This window comes from Geotrypetes seraphini, chromosome 3 (assembly GCF_902459505.1).
Source record: "Geotrypetes seraphini chromosome 3, aGeoSer1.1, whole genome shotgun sequence".
Classification (NCBI taxonomy): Eukaryota; Metazoa; Chordata; class Amphibia; order Gymnophiona; family Dermophiidae; genus Geotrypetes; species Geotrypetes seraphini.
Window position 1 is genome coordinate 21,501,851 of NC_047086.1, and position 18,956 is coordinate 21,520,806.

Genomic DNA, 18,956 nt, shown 5'->3' on the forward strand with positions numbered 1-18,956 from the left:
ACACCTGATGGTATTGGTGTTTCAATCCAAAACAGATCTTCCTCAGGAGATTATTTAGAGTTACTGCCTCTCCCTGTAGGTTAATCAAGTGCAAACAATCGCTCGATTAATGGTTTCAATACTGCAACTTAAGTTGTGTCATGCTCCAGGAGTGGAGGCCAATTCGGATCACCAGTTCCTTATGTTGGGAGTGGATTATGTGCAATGCTCTGTATGATCTCTTTAGAGTGCTGAGCAAGGTCTTCGCTTATGCCATTTCCGCCCACAGAATGCTTTGGATTCTTCTTCCAAGGCTACTCTGAGCAAATTGCCTTTCAAGTATCAACTGCTCTTTGGCAAGGGTCTGGATGATCGCAAGCCAAAATCTTTACCAGACAGCAGGTTGTGCTAATTTTCATGTTTCTAAGCGTTTTCACCAATATTCGGGAGTATTGGTCAGAAGTCTTATCAAAGGCTTGCTGAAATCTAAGTAAATTACATCTTGCTTTCTCAAACTTCTCACTTAGAAAGTCATTTTCCTTATAGTCCTCACCTCTGCACACTGTGTGAGTGAACGTCAAGCGCTTAAATTGGATCCTCCCTACACAAGATTCTACCACAATGGCATAGTGCTTCGAATTCATCTAAAATTCCTACTTAAAGTCATTTCAGAATTCTACCTCAATCAATCTATAGTTCTGCCTGTTTTCTTTCCAAAACCACATACACATCCTGGAGGCAGCTCTTCACACCTTGGACTGCAGGCATGCTCTGGCATATTACCTGGATCGGACTAAACCTCATAGAGGATCCTCCCAGCTTTTTGTGGCTTTTGACCCTAACAAACTTGGAGTTCCTGTTACCAAGAGAGCCATCTCCACTTGGCTAGCAGACAGGTTGTTGACTCAGTCATAAACATCAAAGAGATATCCCAATACCTCCAAACATTCAACTTACTATTCTATTCAGAAGTATAACCAACCTTCTACATCCACCCATTCAACAATAAGGAGGCGTCCCAGGCAACAAAGACAGTAGAAGACTCCATCTCATCTTCAATGCAAGCAACAACAATCTTTATGATTCCCTTATAAAGAGCGTTACCAGCATATCTTTAACATTACCTCAGACTCTACCCATAGGAGGTTGACTTTTACCATTGATAGACCTTCATAACAACAGATACTATCACCTTTAAGTGGTGAGTCAGGGCAGTGCCTTTCATTTACAGTGAAAATCTCCAACCCATCCTCCAAAAACCTCTTTTCAACTCCCTTCCTTCACCAAGAGCTCTCAGCCCTCCTCCAGCTAAATGCCATAGAACAAGTTCCCCTGCTGGAGATGGGTCGAGAGTTCAACTCCAAGTTCTTTCTGATACCGTGAAAGACCGGAGGTTTCCATCCAATTGTGGACCTTCATGTCCTCAACAAATACTTAGTGAAGGAGATTTTCATGGCCTCTTTGGGAACCCTGTTACCACTGTTAGAGAAGGACAATTGGCTCTGCTTTCTAGACCTCAAGGAAATATACACCCATATTTCCATTCTGCCTGCCCACAGGAAATATCTTTGTTTTTGAGTGGGGACGTGCCACTTCCAATATAAAGTACTACCATTTGGACTGGTGTCAGCACTGAGAGTATTCACAAAATTATTTGTGATATTAGTTGCAACCCTGCACTCATGTGGCTTTCATGTGTTCCCTTACCTAGACAACTGGTTAATCAAGGCCTCATCATTGCTACAAGCTCAGCCATCAACTCCACAGTTTGTCTACTGGGACTTCTAGGTTTTGCAGTTAATTACCAGAAATATCATCTTCAACCCACTCAAACCTTAGAGTTCATTGGAGTTCTCCTCAACACAACTCAGGCTTGAGCCTTTCTACCATAGCAGATTCTCAACACTTCTTCATCTGTCAGAAGGTCTCCTCTCTTCAATGCATTACTGCATGTTAATTGTTGGGTCTCCTAGGCCACATGGTATCTATAGTTCATATGACTCCATTTGCCTGTCTACATCTCAGAGAACCTTAGTGGACCCTCCCAACCCAATGGTCTCAAGCCACTGGGGCACTATCCCAACGGATACAAGCGACCTCAGACCTTCATCAGTCCCTTCAGTGGTGGCTGTTACCAGCCAGTCGTTCCAGGAGCCTTCTTTTCCCCACTGCACCACATCAAAAAATATTAACAACAGATGCTTCTATGCTCAGTTGGGAAGTCCACCTTGACAAACTCCATAATCAGGGCAGCTAGACTCCTCACGAGAAAACTCTCAATCTTCTGGAACTTCGAGCAATCCGCAATGCTCTCCTTACATTCCAAGATTGCCGTTTCAATAAAGTAGTACTCATTTAAACAGTCAACCAGGTAGCCATGTACTACATGAACAAAAAAGGAGGGACAGGGTCTTGCCCACTTTGCCAAGAAGCGATCCAAATCTGGTCCTGGGCGATTCTTCGCAACATATTTCTCAAGGCAGTTTATCTAGCAGGAAAACAGAACATCTTTGTAGACAAAATGAGCAGACTCCTATAACCTCACAAGTGGTCACTCTGTCATCTTACAACAGATATTCTCAGATTGGGGAATCTTGGAGTTAGACCTCTTTGCTTCCCCCCACAACCACAAACTTCCACTCTTCTGTTCCAAACTCTAGACTCCTAATTGTGCGGAGTTGGATGCCTTCTTCCTTGATTGGTGGGGCAAGTTTCTTTATGCTTTCCTCTAGTTGAGAAGACTCTATTCAAACCGCCAAGAACAGGCCATCATGACGAGCAGAACCAAGATGGCTGCATGCTAGCTGGTTTTGAGCAGCATTCCCCCTGAAGCTCCCTTTAATTAACCTCCGTTGTTACAATTTTACCTGCTTTTGGGCAATGCCGAAGAGGAGGGGACGAAGCGCTGCTGGAGCCTCGCAGCGCTCCAGGACGACCGCCTTCAGCAATATTGAGGAGCTGGTGAGGAGAATGCAAGGTACGCTGTTGCCATCAGGGAATTCCCAGCAAGAGACACACAGTGGAGGCGAGTCTGTGGCGATCTCTATGGGACTAGAGACATCCTTAAGCCCCGATGTTAGAGCACCTCTTCCACGCCCTCAGTCCACCAGCTCCCTGCGAGAGGAGGCACTACCGGAAGTTGGAGTTTACCTCCTCCCGGAGGCTAAGGAAGTCGAGAAGGGGACTGTGTTGTTGGTGCAGGGGAAACTCGGCATGAAGACTGAGGAGGAAGCGGTTGGAGAGGAACAAGCTGTTCGACGAGACACGCTGCCAGAGGGTGAGCCAATTAAATTAAAGTCACATTCCTTTCAAATTGAGGAGCCTCGAGAAGTAACACTAGATTCTTTATGGGATCTTGTGGCTAATTTGGCAAGTTCTATAAACTCACAGCTACAACAGTTGGAAAGGAAATTTAATAACCATGAAACTGAGATTAAAAGCTTAAAGACTGAAATAGAGGACTCCAAGACTATAGTACAGACTGTCCATCAAGAATTAAAAGTCTCTAAGCAAATTACTGAAATATTAATTAAAGACAATACTAACTTAAGAAGGAAGATGGAGACATTGGAAAACTTTTCTCAAAGACTGATTAATTTCCCTAGGGCTCCAATGATAGCCCCTAGGGAAATGTTGAAATGTTATATGTTAGAAGTATTGGAGGTTCCTGAGGAGTCAGTTCCTCCATTTACACAGGTTTATTACCTTCCAAATAAGACGCAGGATCGACAACAGCAACACGAAATGGGACATGATTCAATGAATATATCAAATCTGTTGGAACTATTTGATAAAGATTTAGTGACCCCAACAACTTTACTTCTGACAGTAGCTCTCGCACCAGATAAAAACTGGTTGTTGAGACTTTTCTTTAAAAATAAACAAAAATAATTTTTAGGTCTTAAAATACAGATGTTCGCAGATTTGGTTAAAGATACACAGAGAAGGAGATGTGACTTCCTATTAATGAAACCTGGTGTTATAGCTCTGGGGGCGACCTTTTACTTGCGACACCCATGTAAATGTGTAATTAATTATCGATCTCATAAATTTGTTTTCTTTGAGCCATCCCAACTGACAACGTTTCTCTCAACATCACGTCTGGAGAAAGATGGAACATGCTCAGTTTAAAGAAATGGTGCCTTAGTTTCACCCAGCTGGTTTACTGCCTTTGTGAATGTAGTTTTCTTTAATATTCGCCTATAACCATTTTGGTTCCTCTTTTGAGGACTTGAGTTGAAATTCAAGCGTATATTTGATTCCTTGTTATGTTAATTTTTACCTTATTCTCTTTATTTCTTGCTGAATTTCCTTTCTGTACAAGTTATGCTTGATTATGATTGAAAAATCAATAAATATATAAATGGAAAAAAAAAGAAAAGAACAGGCCATCATGATTCTTATAGCACCTTGGTGATTACGTGAACTATGGCTTACTCTCTTCCTACAGCTCAGCATACAGGAACCCATCACACTTCAAATCTTTCCAACATTGCTGATATAGAATGAGGGTTCTCTTCTCCATCCCAATCTATGTTCATTAACACTCATAGCTTGGCATTTCTCTCCCACCAAGTAGATGCTTTTACACTATCTGTACCAGTGTCAGCCATCATTGAAGCTTCTAGAAAACTTTCCACACAGCACTGCTCTTGATTCAAGTGTACTTGCTTTACAGTCTGGTATAATCTCTACTCACTCGATTCGATCACTTGTCCTCTTGCATCGGTTCTAGACTACCTTCTACACCTTTCCAACACTGATCTCAAAACTACTTCAGTAAGAGTTCACCTCAGTGCTATTAGTGCTTTTCATACACCACTGGACCAGATTCATGGAAGGCCTTTATCATACCAAGCCACCACTCTCAACATCACTCAAACATCTCACTTGAAAAAAAATGGACTTCCTTGTAGCTATTACATCTGTACACCAAGTTAGTGAACTTCAAGCACTCATTTTGGATTCACCTTAAACAACTTTCTATCATGACAGTGGTGGTTCTTAGCACACATCTGGTTACTCCTGAAGGTCGTCTTGGAATTTCATCTGCACTAGTCCATAGTTCTACCTATCTTCTTTCCAAAACCACACACTCACCCTAGTGAATCAGCATTCCATGCACTGGACTGTAAACATGCTCTTGCTTACTATTTGGATCGGACAAAACCTCACAGAACTACCTAACAGACTTGGAGCTCCCATCGCCAAGAGAACCAACTCCACATGGTTGTCGACTTCAGTAGCTCATCTGTAGTCCACTTCCATTGAGGACATTTGTAAAGCAGCCACCTGGTCCTCCATTCATATCGTCACATCCCACTATTTTTGGGAGAATCACTCAGATGGAATAGTCAGTTTGGCCAAGCAAAATTTATTCTCCACTTAGATGCTAACTTCCCTCCAACCCTTTTGGTTACGCCAGGCTCATGGTAGTTGTCAATAACCTTCTCAGAGGCATGATCCTGGCAGCTTGTGAGTCCCATATGCGAGGATATATAGCCTGCTGTCCTCGGCAAATACTTTTAAAACCAATAGGAGGAAATTTTTTTTCACTCAGAGAATAGTTAAGCTCTGGAACGCATTGCCAGATGTTGTGGTAAGAGCGGATAGCATAGCTGGTTTTAAGAAAGGTTTGGACAATTTCGTGGAGGAAAAATCCATAGTCTGTTATTGAGAAAGACATGGGGGAAGCAACTTCTTGCCCTGGATTGGTAACATGGAATATTGGTACTCCTTGGGTTTTGGCCAAGTACTAGGGACCTGAATTGGCCACTGTGAGAACGGGCTACTGGGCTTGATGGGCCATTGTTCTGACCCAGTAAGGCTATTCTTATGTTCTTATGCTACAGGTGAATAGCTATGCTTTCTCTGAGGACAAGCAGGCATTATATTCTAACCAATTAGGGGAGTTGAGAGGGTTGTGAGAATATAATGCCTGCTTGTCCTCTGAGAAAGCATAATTACTCACCTGTAGCAGGTGTTCTCTGAGAACAGCAGGTATATATTCTCACAACCCTCCCACCTCTGCTACTTGATTTCTTAGCTTGGTTAACTGAAGTGATGGTCCCATGAGCCGACATTGGGCAGGAAGGCACCAGCATGCATGTGGTATGGGCTGTCTTAAAGTTTTAAACAGTTTTTGACTGTCTGTGCTGGGCTCCGTGGATGACATCACCCACATGTGAGAATATATACCTGTTGTCCTCGTAGAACACCTACTACAGATGATTAACTATGCTTTAGCAGTGTGTACTGTTCTCATCGGTTTTTCAGAATGGCAGTAAAATAAATCCAAATGATAAACAATTTATTTTGATTTAGCTCATGCTTTTTCATTGAGAGCTCTTGGTAAGTTGCATTCAGATACATTTAGGTTTTTCCATGTGCCAAGAGGGCAAATCTGTTGGTTCCTGAGGAAGTGGAGGGTGAAATACTTGGCCAAGGTCACGTGAGATCAGTGGAATGGTATAGAGCAGTGCAAGTTAGGGCTTTTCAGCTTAGAGAAAGACAGTTGAAGGGAGAAATGATAAAGGTCTATAAAATCCTGAAAAGATATAGACCCAATCAAGTCACTTCACAACCAATCAAGATGACCTTTATTCTCTGCAATCACTGTGGTGCTTTAATTCCAAGACACACTATTTGGAGGCTTAAGGTTTGCCTCATCTGTCTTCAACTTGCTAGTATTAAGGAGGAGCTCTGCAAACAATTAAAGCAGCTTCCATCACTCCACAAAATCATACCAACTTACGACCTCTACCTCAAAGAATAAAACAGCCCAGGAATAAATGGGTCACAGTAGGCTCAGGAAGACTGCAACATGTAACACAGAACATCCACCTTCATTAATATTACCTCTACAAAATTCCTTCGCTCCACTAGTGCACGGCGATACTCAAAAAAACAGAAGGGAGGTGGGACTGGAACCAATGAAGGTAACTCAAGAGAACAAGAGCACCCTAAGCACAAATAAAAAGGCCAAAAACAGAAAACTATTACTGTTGGGGGATTCCATCATCAGAGGCATTAACCTTAGAACACAAGGCGAGGAGACCAAAATAGTGAAATGTCTTCCAGGATCCTCAGCTACCAGGAGTTCCAGGCAAATACTGACTATAATTAAGGAAGAAACTAAGGATTTTAACACTGATGTTGTTATCCATCTGGGAGCAAATGACCTGGCCAACAACTCCACACTTGCAACACAGAAAGCTTTTCGGGAGCTTGGTGAGGGCTTGAAATCTTTTGTAAAGACTTTAACTTTTTCTGAAATACTGCCTGCATATGGAAAGGGAGAGCAAAGAGTGAAAAACACAGAGGACTTTTATAGATGGCTCAAAGCCTGGTGTCATCAAGAAGGCTTCAGGTACATAGAAGGATGGGAAAATACATGGAAGGACAAGAAGCTATATTGCTTTGATGGACTACATATTACTACAGCAGGAAAAAGAAACATTGCAGAGAAATTTAGACAATATGTTTCTAGACATTTAAACTAGAAGGTGGGGGTGGTGTATGTATGAAGGACAATTATAGAGACCACCCCCGGCAAAAGAAAAGATGTGATAGTAGTAAAGATTGCAACATAAACAATATCAACAACTCATTTCTTAGCATTGCAAAGGAAAGTGAAACGAAACAAAAATCTATACGAAAAAGGAGATTACCGCTGAAAGATAGCTGGAAAGCGATGACCACAAATGCTCGCAGTCTAAGCAACAAAGTTCATGATCTGCAAGCCCTGATGTTAGAGGCAGATCTAGATATTGTCGCTATCACAGAGACATGGTTCAGTGAATCACATGGATGGGATGCAAACATACCGGGATATAATCTTTCTAGGAAGGACAGAGATGGTCAAAAAGGTGGAGGAGTAGCTCTCTATGTAAAGATCAATATCCAAGCGACCGAAATGCAAGGGACCTGTGGAGAGGAAGAAGCGATATGGATCGCTCTGAAAAGAGAAGATGGAACTTCTATCTACATGGATGTAGTCTACAGACCTCTGAATCAATTGCAGCAAATTGATAAGGATCTGATTGTGGATATTCAAAAGTTTGGAAGGAAAGAGGAGGTGCTGCTGTTGGAAGATTTCAACCTGCCGGATACGGACTGGAATGTTCCATCTGTGGAATTGGAAAGAAGTAGGGAGATTGTGGATGCCTTTCAAGAGGCTCTGCTCAGACAAATGGTGACGGAACCCACAAGGGAAAAAGTGATATTGGATCTGGTCCTCACAAATGGAGAGAGTATCTCTAATGTTCGAGTGGGTGATCACCTGGGAAGTAGCGATCATCAAATGATTTGGTTTAATATAACGGCTAAAGTGGAGAGCAGCCGCACGATACTTAAAGTCCTAGTTTTCAAACGTACGGCCTTCAATGCAATGGGAGAGTACCTGAAGAAAGAGCTGTTAGGATGGGAGGACATAAGAGAAGTGGAAAGACAGTGGTCTAAGTTGAAAGGAGCGATAAAAATGGCTACGGACCTTTATGTGAAGAAAATAAATAAAAACAAGAGAAAGAAAGCCGATATGGTTCTCCAAACTAGTGGCAGAGAAAATGAAGGCGAAAGAGTTGGCGTTCATGAACTACAAGAAAAACCAAGAAGAGGAGTGCAGAAAGGCTACAGGGTGAAACTGAAAGAAGCCAAGAGAGAGATACGTCTGGCGAAAGCACAGGCGGAAGAACAAATGGCTAAAAATGTAAAAAAGGGAGCCAAAAATTTTTTCAGATATATTAGTGAAAGGAGGAAGATGAAAAATGGAATTGCAAAACTAAAAGATGCTGGGAACCGATATGTGGAGAGTGATGAGGAAAAAGCAAATGTGCTAAACAAATACTTCTGTTCTGTGTTCACGGAAGAAAATCCTGGAGAAGGACCAAGATTGTCTAGCAAAGATACACGAGAAAATGGAGTAGATTCTGTGCCGTTCACGGAGGAGAATGTTTATGAGCAAATTGAAAAACTGAATGTGGACAAAGCGATGGGACCAGACGGGATCCATCCCAGGATACTAAGGGAGCTCAGAGAGGTCTCTGGAGACGGGAGTGGTTCCTGGGGATTGGAGGAGAGCGGATGTGGTCCCTATTCACAAAAGTGGTCACAGGGATGAAGCAGGAAACTACAGGCCAGTGAGCCTCACTTCGGTTGTTGGAAAAATAATGGAAGTTTTGCTGAAAGAAAGGATAGTGTACTTCCTTGAATCTAATGGGTTACAGATCTGAGGCAACATGGCTTTACAAAATGGTAAATCGTGCCAAACGAACCTGATTGAATTTTTTGATTGGGTGACCAGAGAGCTGGATCGAGGACATATGCTAGATGTAATTTACTTGGATTTCAGCAAAGCCTTTGATACAGTTCCTCATAGAAGGCTGTTGAACAAACTTGAAGGGCTGAAGTTAGGACCCAAAGTGGTGAACTGAGTCAGAAACTGGCTGTCTGACAGACGCCAGAGGGTGGTGGTTAATGGAAGTCGCTTGAAGGAAGGAAAGGTGAGTAGTGGAGTCCCTCAGGGATCGGTGCTGGGGCCAATCCTGTTCAATATGTTTGTGAGTGACATTGCTGAAGGGTTAGAAGGAAAAGTGTGCCTTTTTGCAGATGATACCAAGATTTGTAACAGAGTAGACACCGAAGAGGGAGTGGAAAATATGAAAAAGGATCTGCAAAAGTTAGAGGAACGGTCTAATGTCTGGCAACTAAAATTCAATGCAGAGTAATGCATTTGGGGATTAATAATCGGAAGGAACCGCATATGCTGGGAGGTGAGAAGCTGATATGCACGGACGGGGAGAGGGACCTTGGGGTGATAGTGCCCAAAGATCTAAAGGCGAAAAAACAGTGTGACAAGGCAGTGGCTGCTGCCAGAAGGATGCTGGGCTGTATAAAGAGAGGCGTAGCCAGTAGAAGGAAGAAGGTGTTGATGCCCCTGTACAGGTCATTGGTAAGGCCCCACTTGGAGTATTGTGTTCAGTTTTGGAGACGTAAGAAGACTTGAAGCGGTCCAGAGGAGGGTGATGAAAATGATAGGAGGCTTGTGCCAGAAGACCTATGAGGAGAGACTGGAAGCCCTGAATATGTATACCCTAGAGGAAAGGAGGGACTGGGGAGATATGATACTTGAAGGGTATTAACGTAGAACAAAATCTTTTCCAGAGAAAGGAAAATGGTGAAACCAGAGGACATAATTTGAGGTTGAGGGGTGGTAGATTCAAGAGCAATGTTAGGAAATTCTACTTTACGGAGAGGGTGGTGGATGCCTAGAATGCGCTCCCGAGAGAGGTGGTGGAGAGGAAAACGGTGACTGAGTTCAAAGAAGCGTTGGATGAACACAGAGGATCTAGAATCAGAAAATAATATTAAATATTGAACTAAGGCCAGTACTGGGCAGACTTGCATGGTCTGTGTCTGTATATGGCCATTTGGGGGAGGATGGGCTGGAGAGGGCTTCAATTGCTGGGAGGGTTTAGATGGGATGGAGTAGGTTTTAACGGAGATTTTGGCAGTTGGAACCCAAGCACAGTACCAGGTAGAGCTTTGGATTATTGCCCAGAAATAGCTAAGAAGAAAAAATTTAAATTGAATCAGGTTAGGCAGACTGGATGGACCATTGGGGTCTTTATCTTCCGTCATCTACTATGTTACTATGGTAAACGTGAATCAATTGTTTACTCTTTTCCTGGTAGTTACAGTACATAGTAGTACATTTAAAAAAATAGAAGAAACTGTGTTTTCACTCAATGTATACTTAAGCTCTAGAACTCATTACCAGAGCAAGTTGTAAAAGCAGTTAATAATGCTGAGGTTAAAAAAGATTTGGACAAGTTGCTGGAGGAAAAATCCAGTGCTGCGTTTGTCTAGTAGTGCTTTAGAAATGATTAGTAGTAGTACCTATGGAAAACCACTGCTTATCCTTGGAGTTAAGTAACAAGGAATCTTGCTACTTTTAGGACTTGGCGAGATACTTGTGACCTAGACTAGCCACTGTTGGTAATAGAAACAGGATAATGGGCTCTGTGACCCAACAGAGCAATTTTTACATTTGTTAGGATCACAAGAGCATGAGGCAGGTGTTGGGAAAATGGTTGGAGAGTTTAAGGACTAGGATAGAGACAAGCTAAAAAAAGATAAACTTAGCTTCATAAGAAGACAAAAAAGGGGATCCTCTTTGTCAGTTTGCTGTAGAGATATAATTTGTGTTTTGCTATCAGGGCCACAAAAGGAGAATGCAAAACTAGGAACAGAGGGAATGGGACAGCTTATAATGAAGGAGCAAGATTTTGAGTGAGTTACAGTTTTTTCCTACTTTTTCTTGACTTCTTGGTATACAGAATGTGACAGAAGGTGAAAGAGTTCTCTACAGCCTATATGGAATCGTGGAGCATAGTGGCTCGATGAGGGGTGGACACTACGCTGCCTACATTAAAGTCCGAATGCCTTGCAAAAAACTATTGGAGCACATTACTGGCACCAGACATGTTCAAGGTGAGACCTGCAGGGAAAAAGCTGTCAGATTGAAATAGCAATCATTTGCATAGAAGCTGGGCTGAAAGCTGGCAGGTGAGATTCTCTGTTAAGTGTGATCCATAAGCAGAATGGCTCTTTCTCAGTATAGATCCCTACTTGTCACATTGGTCCTAGAGAATAATTGAATCCTTATGGGTTATGAAACATTTTATTAGGGCATAAATAAAATAGAAAGCCCTCCTTCTTCAGGTTCCACAAATTACCTCTTTCTGTTGGTCCAATTAAAGATATCACAATCTTCAAAGATTCCAGGATTCTTCCAGGAATGGTGTATCCTAAAATTCTCAGTCAAATTAAGTAACTTATTTGTAAGGAGTAACATACTACTACTACTACTACTAATAAAAATAATAATCATTTCTTTAGCTCTACTACTACTAATAATAATCATCATTTCTATAGCTCTACTGTAAATAATAATAATCATTTCTATAGCTTTACTACTACTACTTACATAGCACTGAAAGGCGTACGCAGCGCTGTACATTTTGATATTTATAAATGGTCCCTGCTCAGGAGAGCTTACAATCTAACTTGGACAGACAGACATGACATATAGGGTTGTGGATGCAGAACCCAATGTGAGAGGAGTTAGGAGTCAAAAGCACTGTCAAAGAGGTAGGTTTTTGACTGGGCCTTGAACACTGCCAGAGACGGAGTCCACCCTAGGGATTCAGGCAGCTTGTTCCAAGCATACGGCGCAGCAAGGTAGAGGGGACAGAGTCTGGATTGGCAGATGAAGAGAAGGGCACAGATAGGAGGGACTCTACATCGCTGTACATGAAAACATTGAAGAGACAGTCCCTGCTCAAAAGAGCTTACAATCTAGTCTAGAAAGACAAACTGGACAAGAAGGTGCATCTGTACACAGTGTTCAGGTGGAGGAATTACAGATATTGGTGTTTAGAAGGTGGGCTGGAGTTTGGAATTGAAAGCATCTTCAAAGAAGTGAGCTTTGAGTCTGGAATTGCAATATGAGGTTTACCTTTAAGGTCATGTATAATCTGATAAAGTCTGATAAGCTAACTCCCTTAGGGTTTCAAAAAAATTATATATAAGTAAAAAAATAATAATAAAAGCGGAAATGATCTTCCAAGTGATGAGAGCAAAAGAGAGACATGGTAAAGGGTCTGTATGTAACATGGCAGTTAAGCAATCAAAATTTTTTTTTTCTTTATTAGGAATAAGAAAGCGGTGGAGAAAGTACCTGTATATAATATGTACAGCACTGCATACATCTAATAGCACTTTTGGAATAATTATTTTTATTCTGCCTAATAACAAGATAGACTACAACACACATACATAATTAAAACAAACACAATAATCCAATAAAAAATAATAAATTATAAACTATATAAAAATGATAAGTTGTAGTTAATGCTCACATACAAATGACTGAAAAAAGTGAAATTTAATGCTACTTTCGGTGCACTGTTCAAGGGATTGTGTGCCCTCTCTTCTCTGGCATTCAATAGCACTACCATGGCATAGCATTTCAGACTTGTGCTTTGGAAGTTTCAAACTGCAAATCATAAGCATTAGGTCCCATCAAAATAGTTCTCTCATTCACTGACTCCCCACCTCTGCAGGCCAGTATCTCTCTTCCCTTCTCCTACAGCCCTCCAACCTTGCCTTTGGGTGGCAGTGCTAAAGAAATGCTGTGTGTGGATTACATTACATTAGTTTCTTTTATTCCGCCAATACCTTGCGGTTCTAGGCATATTACAAAAGGAAGAGGTTCTGGTCATTTCCAAAAGATTACAGGGAAGCTATTGGTTGGAACATTTGGAGTCTGGTGATGGAGTAAGGATATTGGTTGTACACTTCCCCCTCTGAATCCGTGGTTTCAGCATCCGCGGATTCGATTATTTGCAATTTTTTAAAACAAAAAAACCATTTTAATTTTTTGGGCTATTTTAAGCCCTGTAAGCCCCCCCCTTAAGCCTTACTTGGTGGTCTAGCAGGTTTTCAGGGTAGAAGTGATCTTCCCACGCTCCTGCCCCATGCAGATCGCTCATAGGAAATGGCTGCCTTGAGCTCCCCTAGTCTCTCGAGACTACGATGGGAGCTCAAGGCAGCTATTTCCTATGAGCAATCTGCATGGGGCAGGAGCGTGGGAAGATTGCTCCTGCCCCGAAAACCTGCTAGACCACCAGGTAAGGCTTAAGGGGGAGGCTTACAGGGCTTAAAATAGCTGGGGGGGGAAGTGGGAGTTAGAGGCAGAACCGTCCCGAATATTATTCACGGTTTGTTAATATTCGCGGGCCAGCTCTGCCCCTAACCCCCATGGATACGGAGGGAGAAGTGTATCAGGAGTTTAGTTTGATACATTGTAAACCGCTTAGGTCAGTAAAATGCAGGAATGGTATATCAAATCTTAAATAAACATAAACATATTTCTTGAAAAACCTAGTTTTTACTTCCCTCTTGAAGGTTCTGTAGTTTGGTGCTGAAATCAGTAAATTGGTGATGTAGCTGTCTAGTTTCACTGCTTGCGTGGCGTGTAGTCCATCGTGTATTTTTTTATGCTGAATACCTTTGATTGGGGGGGGTGAAGGGTGCCTGAATTCTCCTTGGTCTGGAAGAGTTGTTCCGAGTTAGGCGAGTGTTCAGGTAGGCTGGTCCATTGTCATGTAGGGTTTTGAAGAACATACAGTAGAATTTAAGAAGTATTTTTGCTTGTACAGGTAGCCATTGTGTGTCTTGGTATGTGGCGGTGATGTGGTCGAACTTCTTCAGTGAGGAGATCAGTCTGAGGTTTGTGTTTTGTACTGTTTGTAGTTGTTTTATCATGGTGGCGGGGCAGAGTAGGTATATGACATTGCAGTAGTCTAGTAAGCCTAGTATTAGTGCCTGGACCAGGAGTCTGAATTGTGTTCTATCGAAGAATTTTCGGATTTGCCTTAGGTTTTGCATGACTGTGAAGGCTTTCTGGACTGTTTTGTTGATATTTAGTTGCATGGTACAGCCTCTGTCTATAGTCACTCCTAGTATTTTTAGGTAGGGTTGTAAGGGGTATGAGAGGTTCTGTCATTTTTGAGAAGTAGGAACTTTTTGTGTGGGTTTAGTTTTAATTTGTGGTTTTTCATTCATTGTTTTACTGTTTCTAGTGTTTTGTGTAGTGCTTTTATTGCTGTAGGGATCGGTTAGTCGAAGGGAAAGAGGATGGTGATGTCCGTATAGCTGTATGATGTTATGTTTAGTTGATCTAAGCAGGTGCCTAGTGAGGCAATATGTAAATTGAAGAGTGTTGGGGAAAGTGGGGATCCTTGGGGCACACCGCAGGATACTGATTTTTCTTTGTTTTTACCCTGTAGTTTCTGGATTGAGGGAATCCTTAGAGCCATGTGTATACCCTGCTTGTGATTCCTATTGTCTCCAATATTTGTAGTAGTATGTTGTGATCCACCAGACAAATGCTGCGGTGAGATCTAGTTGCATGATAAGCATTTTTTTTGCCTTTGCTCATGTGTTGTCAGGCTGAGTCCAGGAGAGAGCCTAGTAGTGTTTCTGTGCTGTAGTTGGTCCTAAAGCCTGATTGGGAGGGGTGGAGTATGTTGTGGAGTTCTAAGTAGTCCATGAAAAGTTTTGCCACCAGGCCTTTCATGATCTGTGCTGCATCTTATTTCACTGGAAAACAGAAAGTTGCACCAGAAGAGGTAGGATGCAGCAGAGGGAAGGCACTGGGCTGGCTGGAGAAAGCATGACTTTAGTGCTGCTGCAGTAGTCTCAAACTCGCAGCCTGGGGGCCACATGCGGCCTGCCAGGTACTATTTAGAGGCCCTCTGTATGTTTATCATAATCACAAAAGTAAAATAAGACAGTTTCTTGATCATATGTCTCTAGCTATAAATTACAATATTATTACTAAGACTTAGCTTAAAGGAAAGATTTATAAACTATAGAGTTTTACCTCATGTAAAATTGTCATTTCTTTAATAAGACATTAACTATTTTTTCTGAGGCCCTCCAAGTACCTACAAATCCAAAATGTGGCCTCGCAAAGGGTTTGACTTTGAGACCACTGTGCTATTGCTACTGATCAAAGTCAAGTTTGGAGGGCCTTGGGAAAGGGAAAATGAGAGATGCCGAATCATGGGAGGGAAAGAAGAGAGAGGGACACATGCTGGATCCTTGGGGAAGAGGACAGGAAGGAGGAAAGAGAGAGGGGGATGATGCTGCCCGAGGGGTGGAGGCAGAAGTAAAAGAAGAAAGTTGAAGAAATACTGGGTCCCAGAGGAGGGGAGGGGGGCAGTGCAAGAGTAAAGGAAAAGTGAAGGGAGAAGGTGGACATGGGATACAGAGGGGTGATGCTGGACATTAGGAGGCTAGGGACACAGATGGTGCTGGAAATAAACGGAGGGATAGGGACACAAGGGGAGGTGTTTGCAATTGGTGGGGGTGGTAGAAGATCCTGATACTAGGGCTGGGAGATAGAACTCAGAGGAAACACACGGACAGGGGATAGGGGTTGGAAGAGGTATTTAATGCTGGACCTGAAATATACCTCCCACACATACAAAAAGGTTGCCTTCCCCATATGCAAATTATAGAAATATTTCTCTTTCTTCCATTAGCTGCTGAGGAGTAACTTCAAGACTGGAAAAGAGAGTCAGGGTTTTAAAAATAAAGAAATAGATTTATCAAAGCTTTACCCAAACATCTGGCCTATACTTGCAATAAAGAATCATGTTGATACTTAATAATTACAAAACTGTGTGCTTTCATTGCAGGTTTCAGAGAAACGATGGCAGCATCAGCTGGTCAGTGGGTGTATGTCAGTGACACTCATGTGCAGACAGTACCTGAGTCCAGGGTACTTAGCTCACAGGCATATCTACTCTTCTATGAAAGATTGCTATAGCAGCAGTCACCAGTTTTATCAGGCAAAGCTAGTAAAAATGTGGTGAGACTCAAGCTTAACCTTCTCCCACCAAACTTGTAAACTAATGAACTCTCAACCCTGCAGTCATGGATAAGATCATGGTGAAATAAATTGGACTTTATGGAACAGTGGAAATCCTTAAAAATGACTTGGATGTATTTTTTTAATTGATACAACTGCTATTTCTCAGCAATATTTGTACACCAGGCATGTTTAGAGTCAGCCAGAATTTTGCACCATTGAGAATTTGCCACAAAGCAAAACATGGCTGTCTGATCAGTAAACGCCAGGAAACGTCCACTAGCAAAATAGAAGATGTCAGAAGAAATGGACAATTTCTTCCACCCAGTCTGCTCATTTGCGCCTTCTCCATTGTCTCTGCCACTAAGGTCCCTTTGCATTCTTGAATTGTGTCGCTACTTTGGCTCCCGTAGCCTCTGCTTAGAAGTCTTTTCCAAGTGTCATTCACTACTCTCACAGCAAAGACACCACTTCAAAAGAAATATTTTCTCCCATTCTCTCTGAGCTTTGCTTTATGTGTATAAGAAAGTCTCAGAAGAAAAATAACATCAGAAAGCAATAAAACTGGGAAAAATCAATGTTCCAAAACCTAGATCACTGCTGACACTTATGCTATAATATTGAATGGTACGACCCCAGAAGCTCTTTAGAGCTGTCTTTTGCAGCCTCCAAATACATTTTAGCTTTAGCTTTATACCTCCTTGATTGCAGTTATTTTTTTAAGGCCATCATTTGTAGTATTTAATATATACACAGTCACAAAGAACATGTAATTCCTCTTGATCCCTGGCGTTTAACTTCACACATTTCTTTTGCATTTTTGGTGGCTGCTGGCTGATCTGTTTTAATGTGGTAGAGATGAGAATATTCCTGTTAATTTTGGTTCAGGTTAGCATGATGGTTCCTGTCTGCACTGGACATAGTGCACTGAATTAGAGAGGGCCCGATGTATTCTGCTCAGGCTGCTGAGAGTTACCTCATCTTGTAAGTGCATGCTCTTCTGATTTGGGCTTCCCTGCTAAGAGTATGTTTCATGGAACCAAATGGAATAAAACATTTGATGCAAAAATGTTAGTTACTGTCTTATTTTTTGTTTATTTATGAAACTTGATTTGCAAATGCACCAGTTTTGTAAACCTTGTTAATAAAAATTGCCTTTATTGTACACTTTGGTTAAAAAAAACCCACGTAATTAGTGGCACATGTTGTCTGACCACTTGAATGCTGTTACTGGTAGGGTGAGAAAAGGATAGTGTATGATACAACAACAATCCAGCACTGGAGCAGCAGGATCCACCAGACAGAACCCCTTCCTCGAGTTTCTGCTTCCCACATGTAATACTTTACATTTCTCAACATTGAACTTCATCTGCCATCTCGTCACCCATTCCCCTAGTTTGTTCAAGTCCCTTTGCAGTCCTCTTTAGTCCGAGCTTCACTAAATAGTTTGGTGTTGTCCGCAAATTTTATTATCTCACACTTCGTCCCTATTTCTAGATCATTTATGAATATATTAAATAGCAGCAGCCCAAGGTGTCTCATTTATTATTATTAAAATTTTCTGGTTTTCTTAACAGCCAGTGAATTTTCTTTGAGGGGTATATACAGGGCACTACCAATTTCTTTTGTTCTATTTGATTATATTTTTGGTAGTTTTCTATAGCGTTTTTGGATTGCCATAGCCTATGAGGAACATTGGAGGGGGGGGGTCTGTAAATTTTATTTTTGCAGTTTTCTGCCTTTTCCCTGATGATGATCACCTCTAGAATCTGTTTTTGGAGTCAAAATGCTGCCATAGAGCTTTATGGACCCCTACACGTTTACATAGAATTGATAGCTCTAAGTCTAATAGATGCTGGCATTGTCATCTTGAAGCAGGGACATTAGATCATCTTTTATTCTATTGTCCATTCATATTAACATTTTGGAAATCAATTTGGCCCCAAATCAATAGGATGTTAGAAAATCCTGTAGCCTTGACATACGATACAATTCTATTTGGTACTGCAATGAGATCTCAAAGTCAAATTTCATCAAATAACAACAAACTTTTATTTATAATGACTGGAATAGCAGTACAACAAATTACACACAACTGGAAAAATTGTGACAGATTGAACTATAATTTTTGGTGGAACTCAGTTTGCCATATATATAAAATGGAACATACATTTGCAACACAAAAAGGATATATGGATAAATTCAAAAAAATTTGGGGACCATTAACAAAATATTGTAATAATTAAATTTCATTTTCCCATAATAAGAAAATAGTTAAAGAAGAAAGGGAGGGAGGGGATATGGGAGGGGGATTTATACTCTTTATTATAAATTATAAATAAAATATTATTAATAAATGATATTCATACATGAAAACAATGTAATAAAGAGAGGGGAAAAAGGTTAATAATTTAAAAAATAATTGATAAAATCATTACAATATATATGTTGTATAACTTTATAAGAAAAATAATTACAGTTATATGATATATAAAATCATAAGAAATATAAGATAAGAAATGTTATGTACAAAATA

General features: G+C 41.2%; 1 protein-coding gene across 13 annotated transcripts in view; it reads left to right on the forward strand.

The window, feature by feature from the left end:
• USP45 (ubiquitin specific peptidase 45) overlaps positions 1–17,494 on the forward strand; it is a 314,718-nt gene extending 297,224 nt beyond the window's left edge. For 12 of the 13 annotated variants that reach the window (XM_033938032.1, XM_033938029.1, XM_033938035.1 and 9 more), the window contains 2 exons: positions 11,316–11,469; positions 16,248–17,494. In XM_033938032.1, coding sequence (XP_033793923.1) covers positions 11,316–11,469; positions 16,248–16,378 — 285 coding nt within the window. In that variant the 3' untranslated portion in view covers positions 16,379–17,494. Of the gene's footprint in view, positions 1–11,315; positions 11,470–16,247 lie in introns of those variants that run through there. The other variant, XR_004538799.1, reaches the window with a different exon arrangement.
• Positions 17,495–18,956: the final 1,462 nt, after the last annotated feature.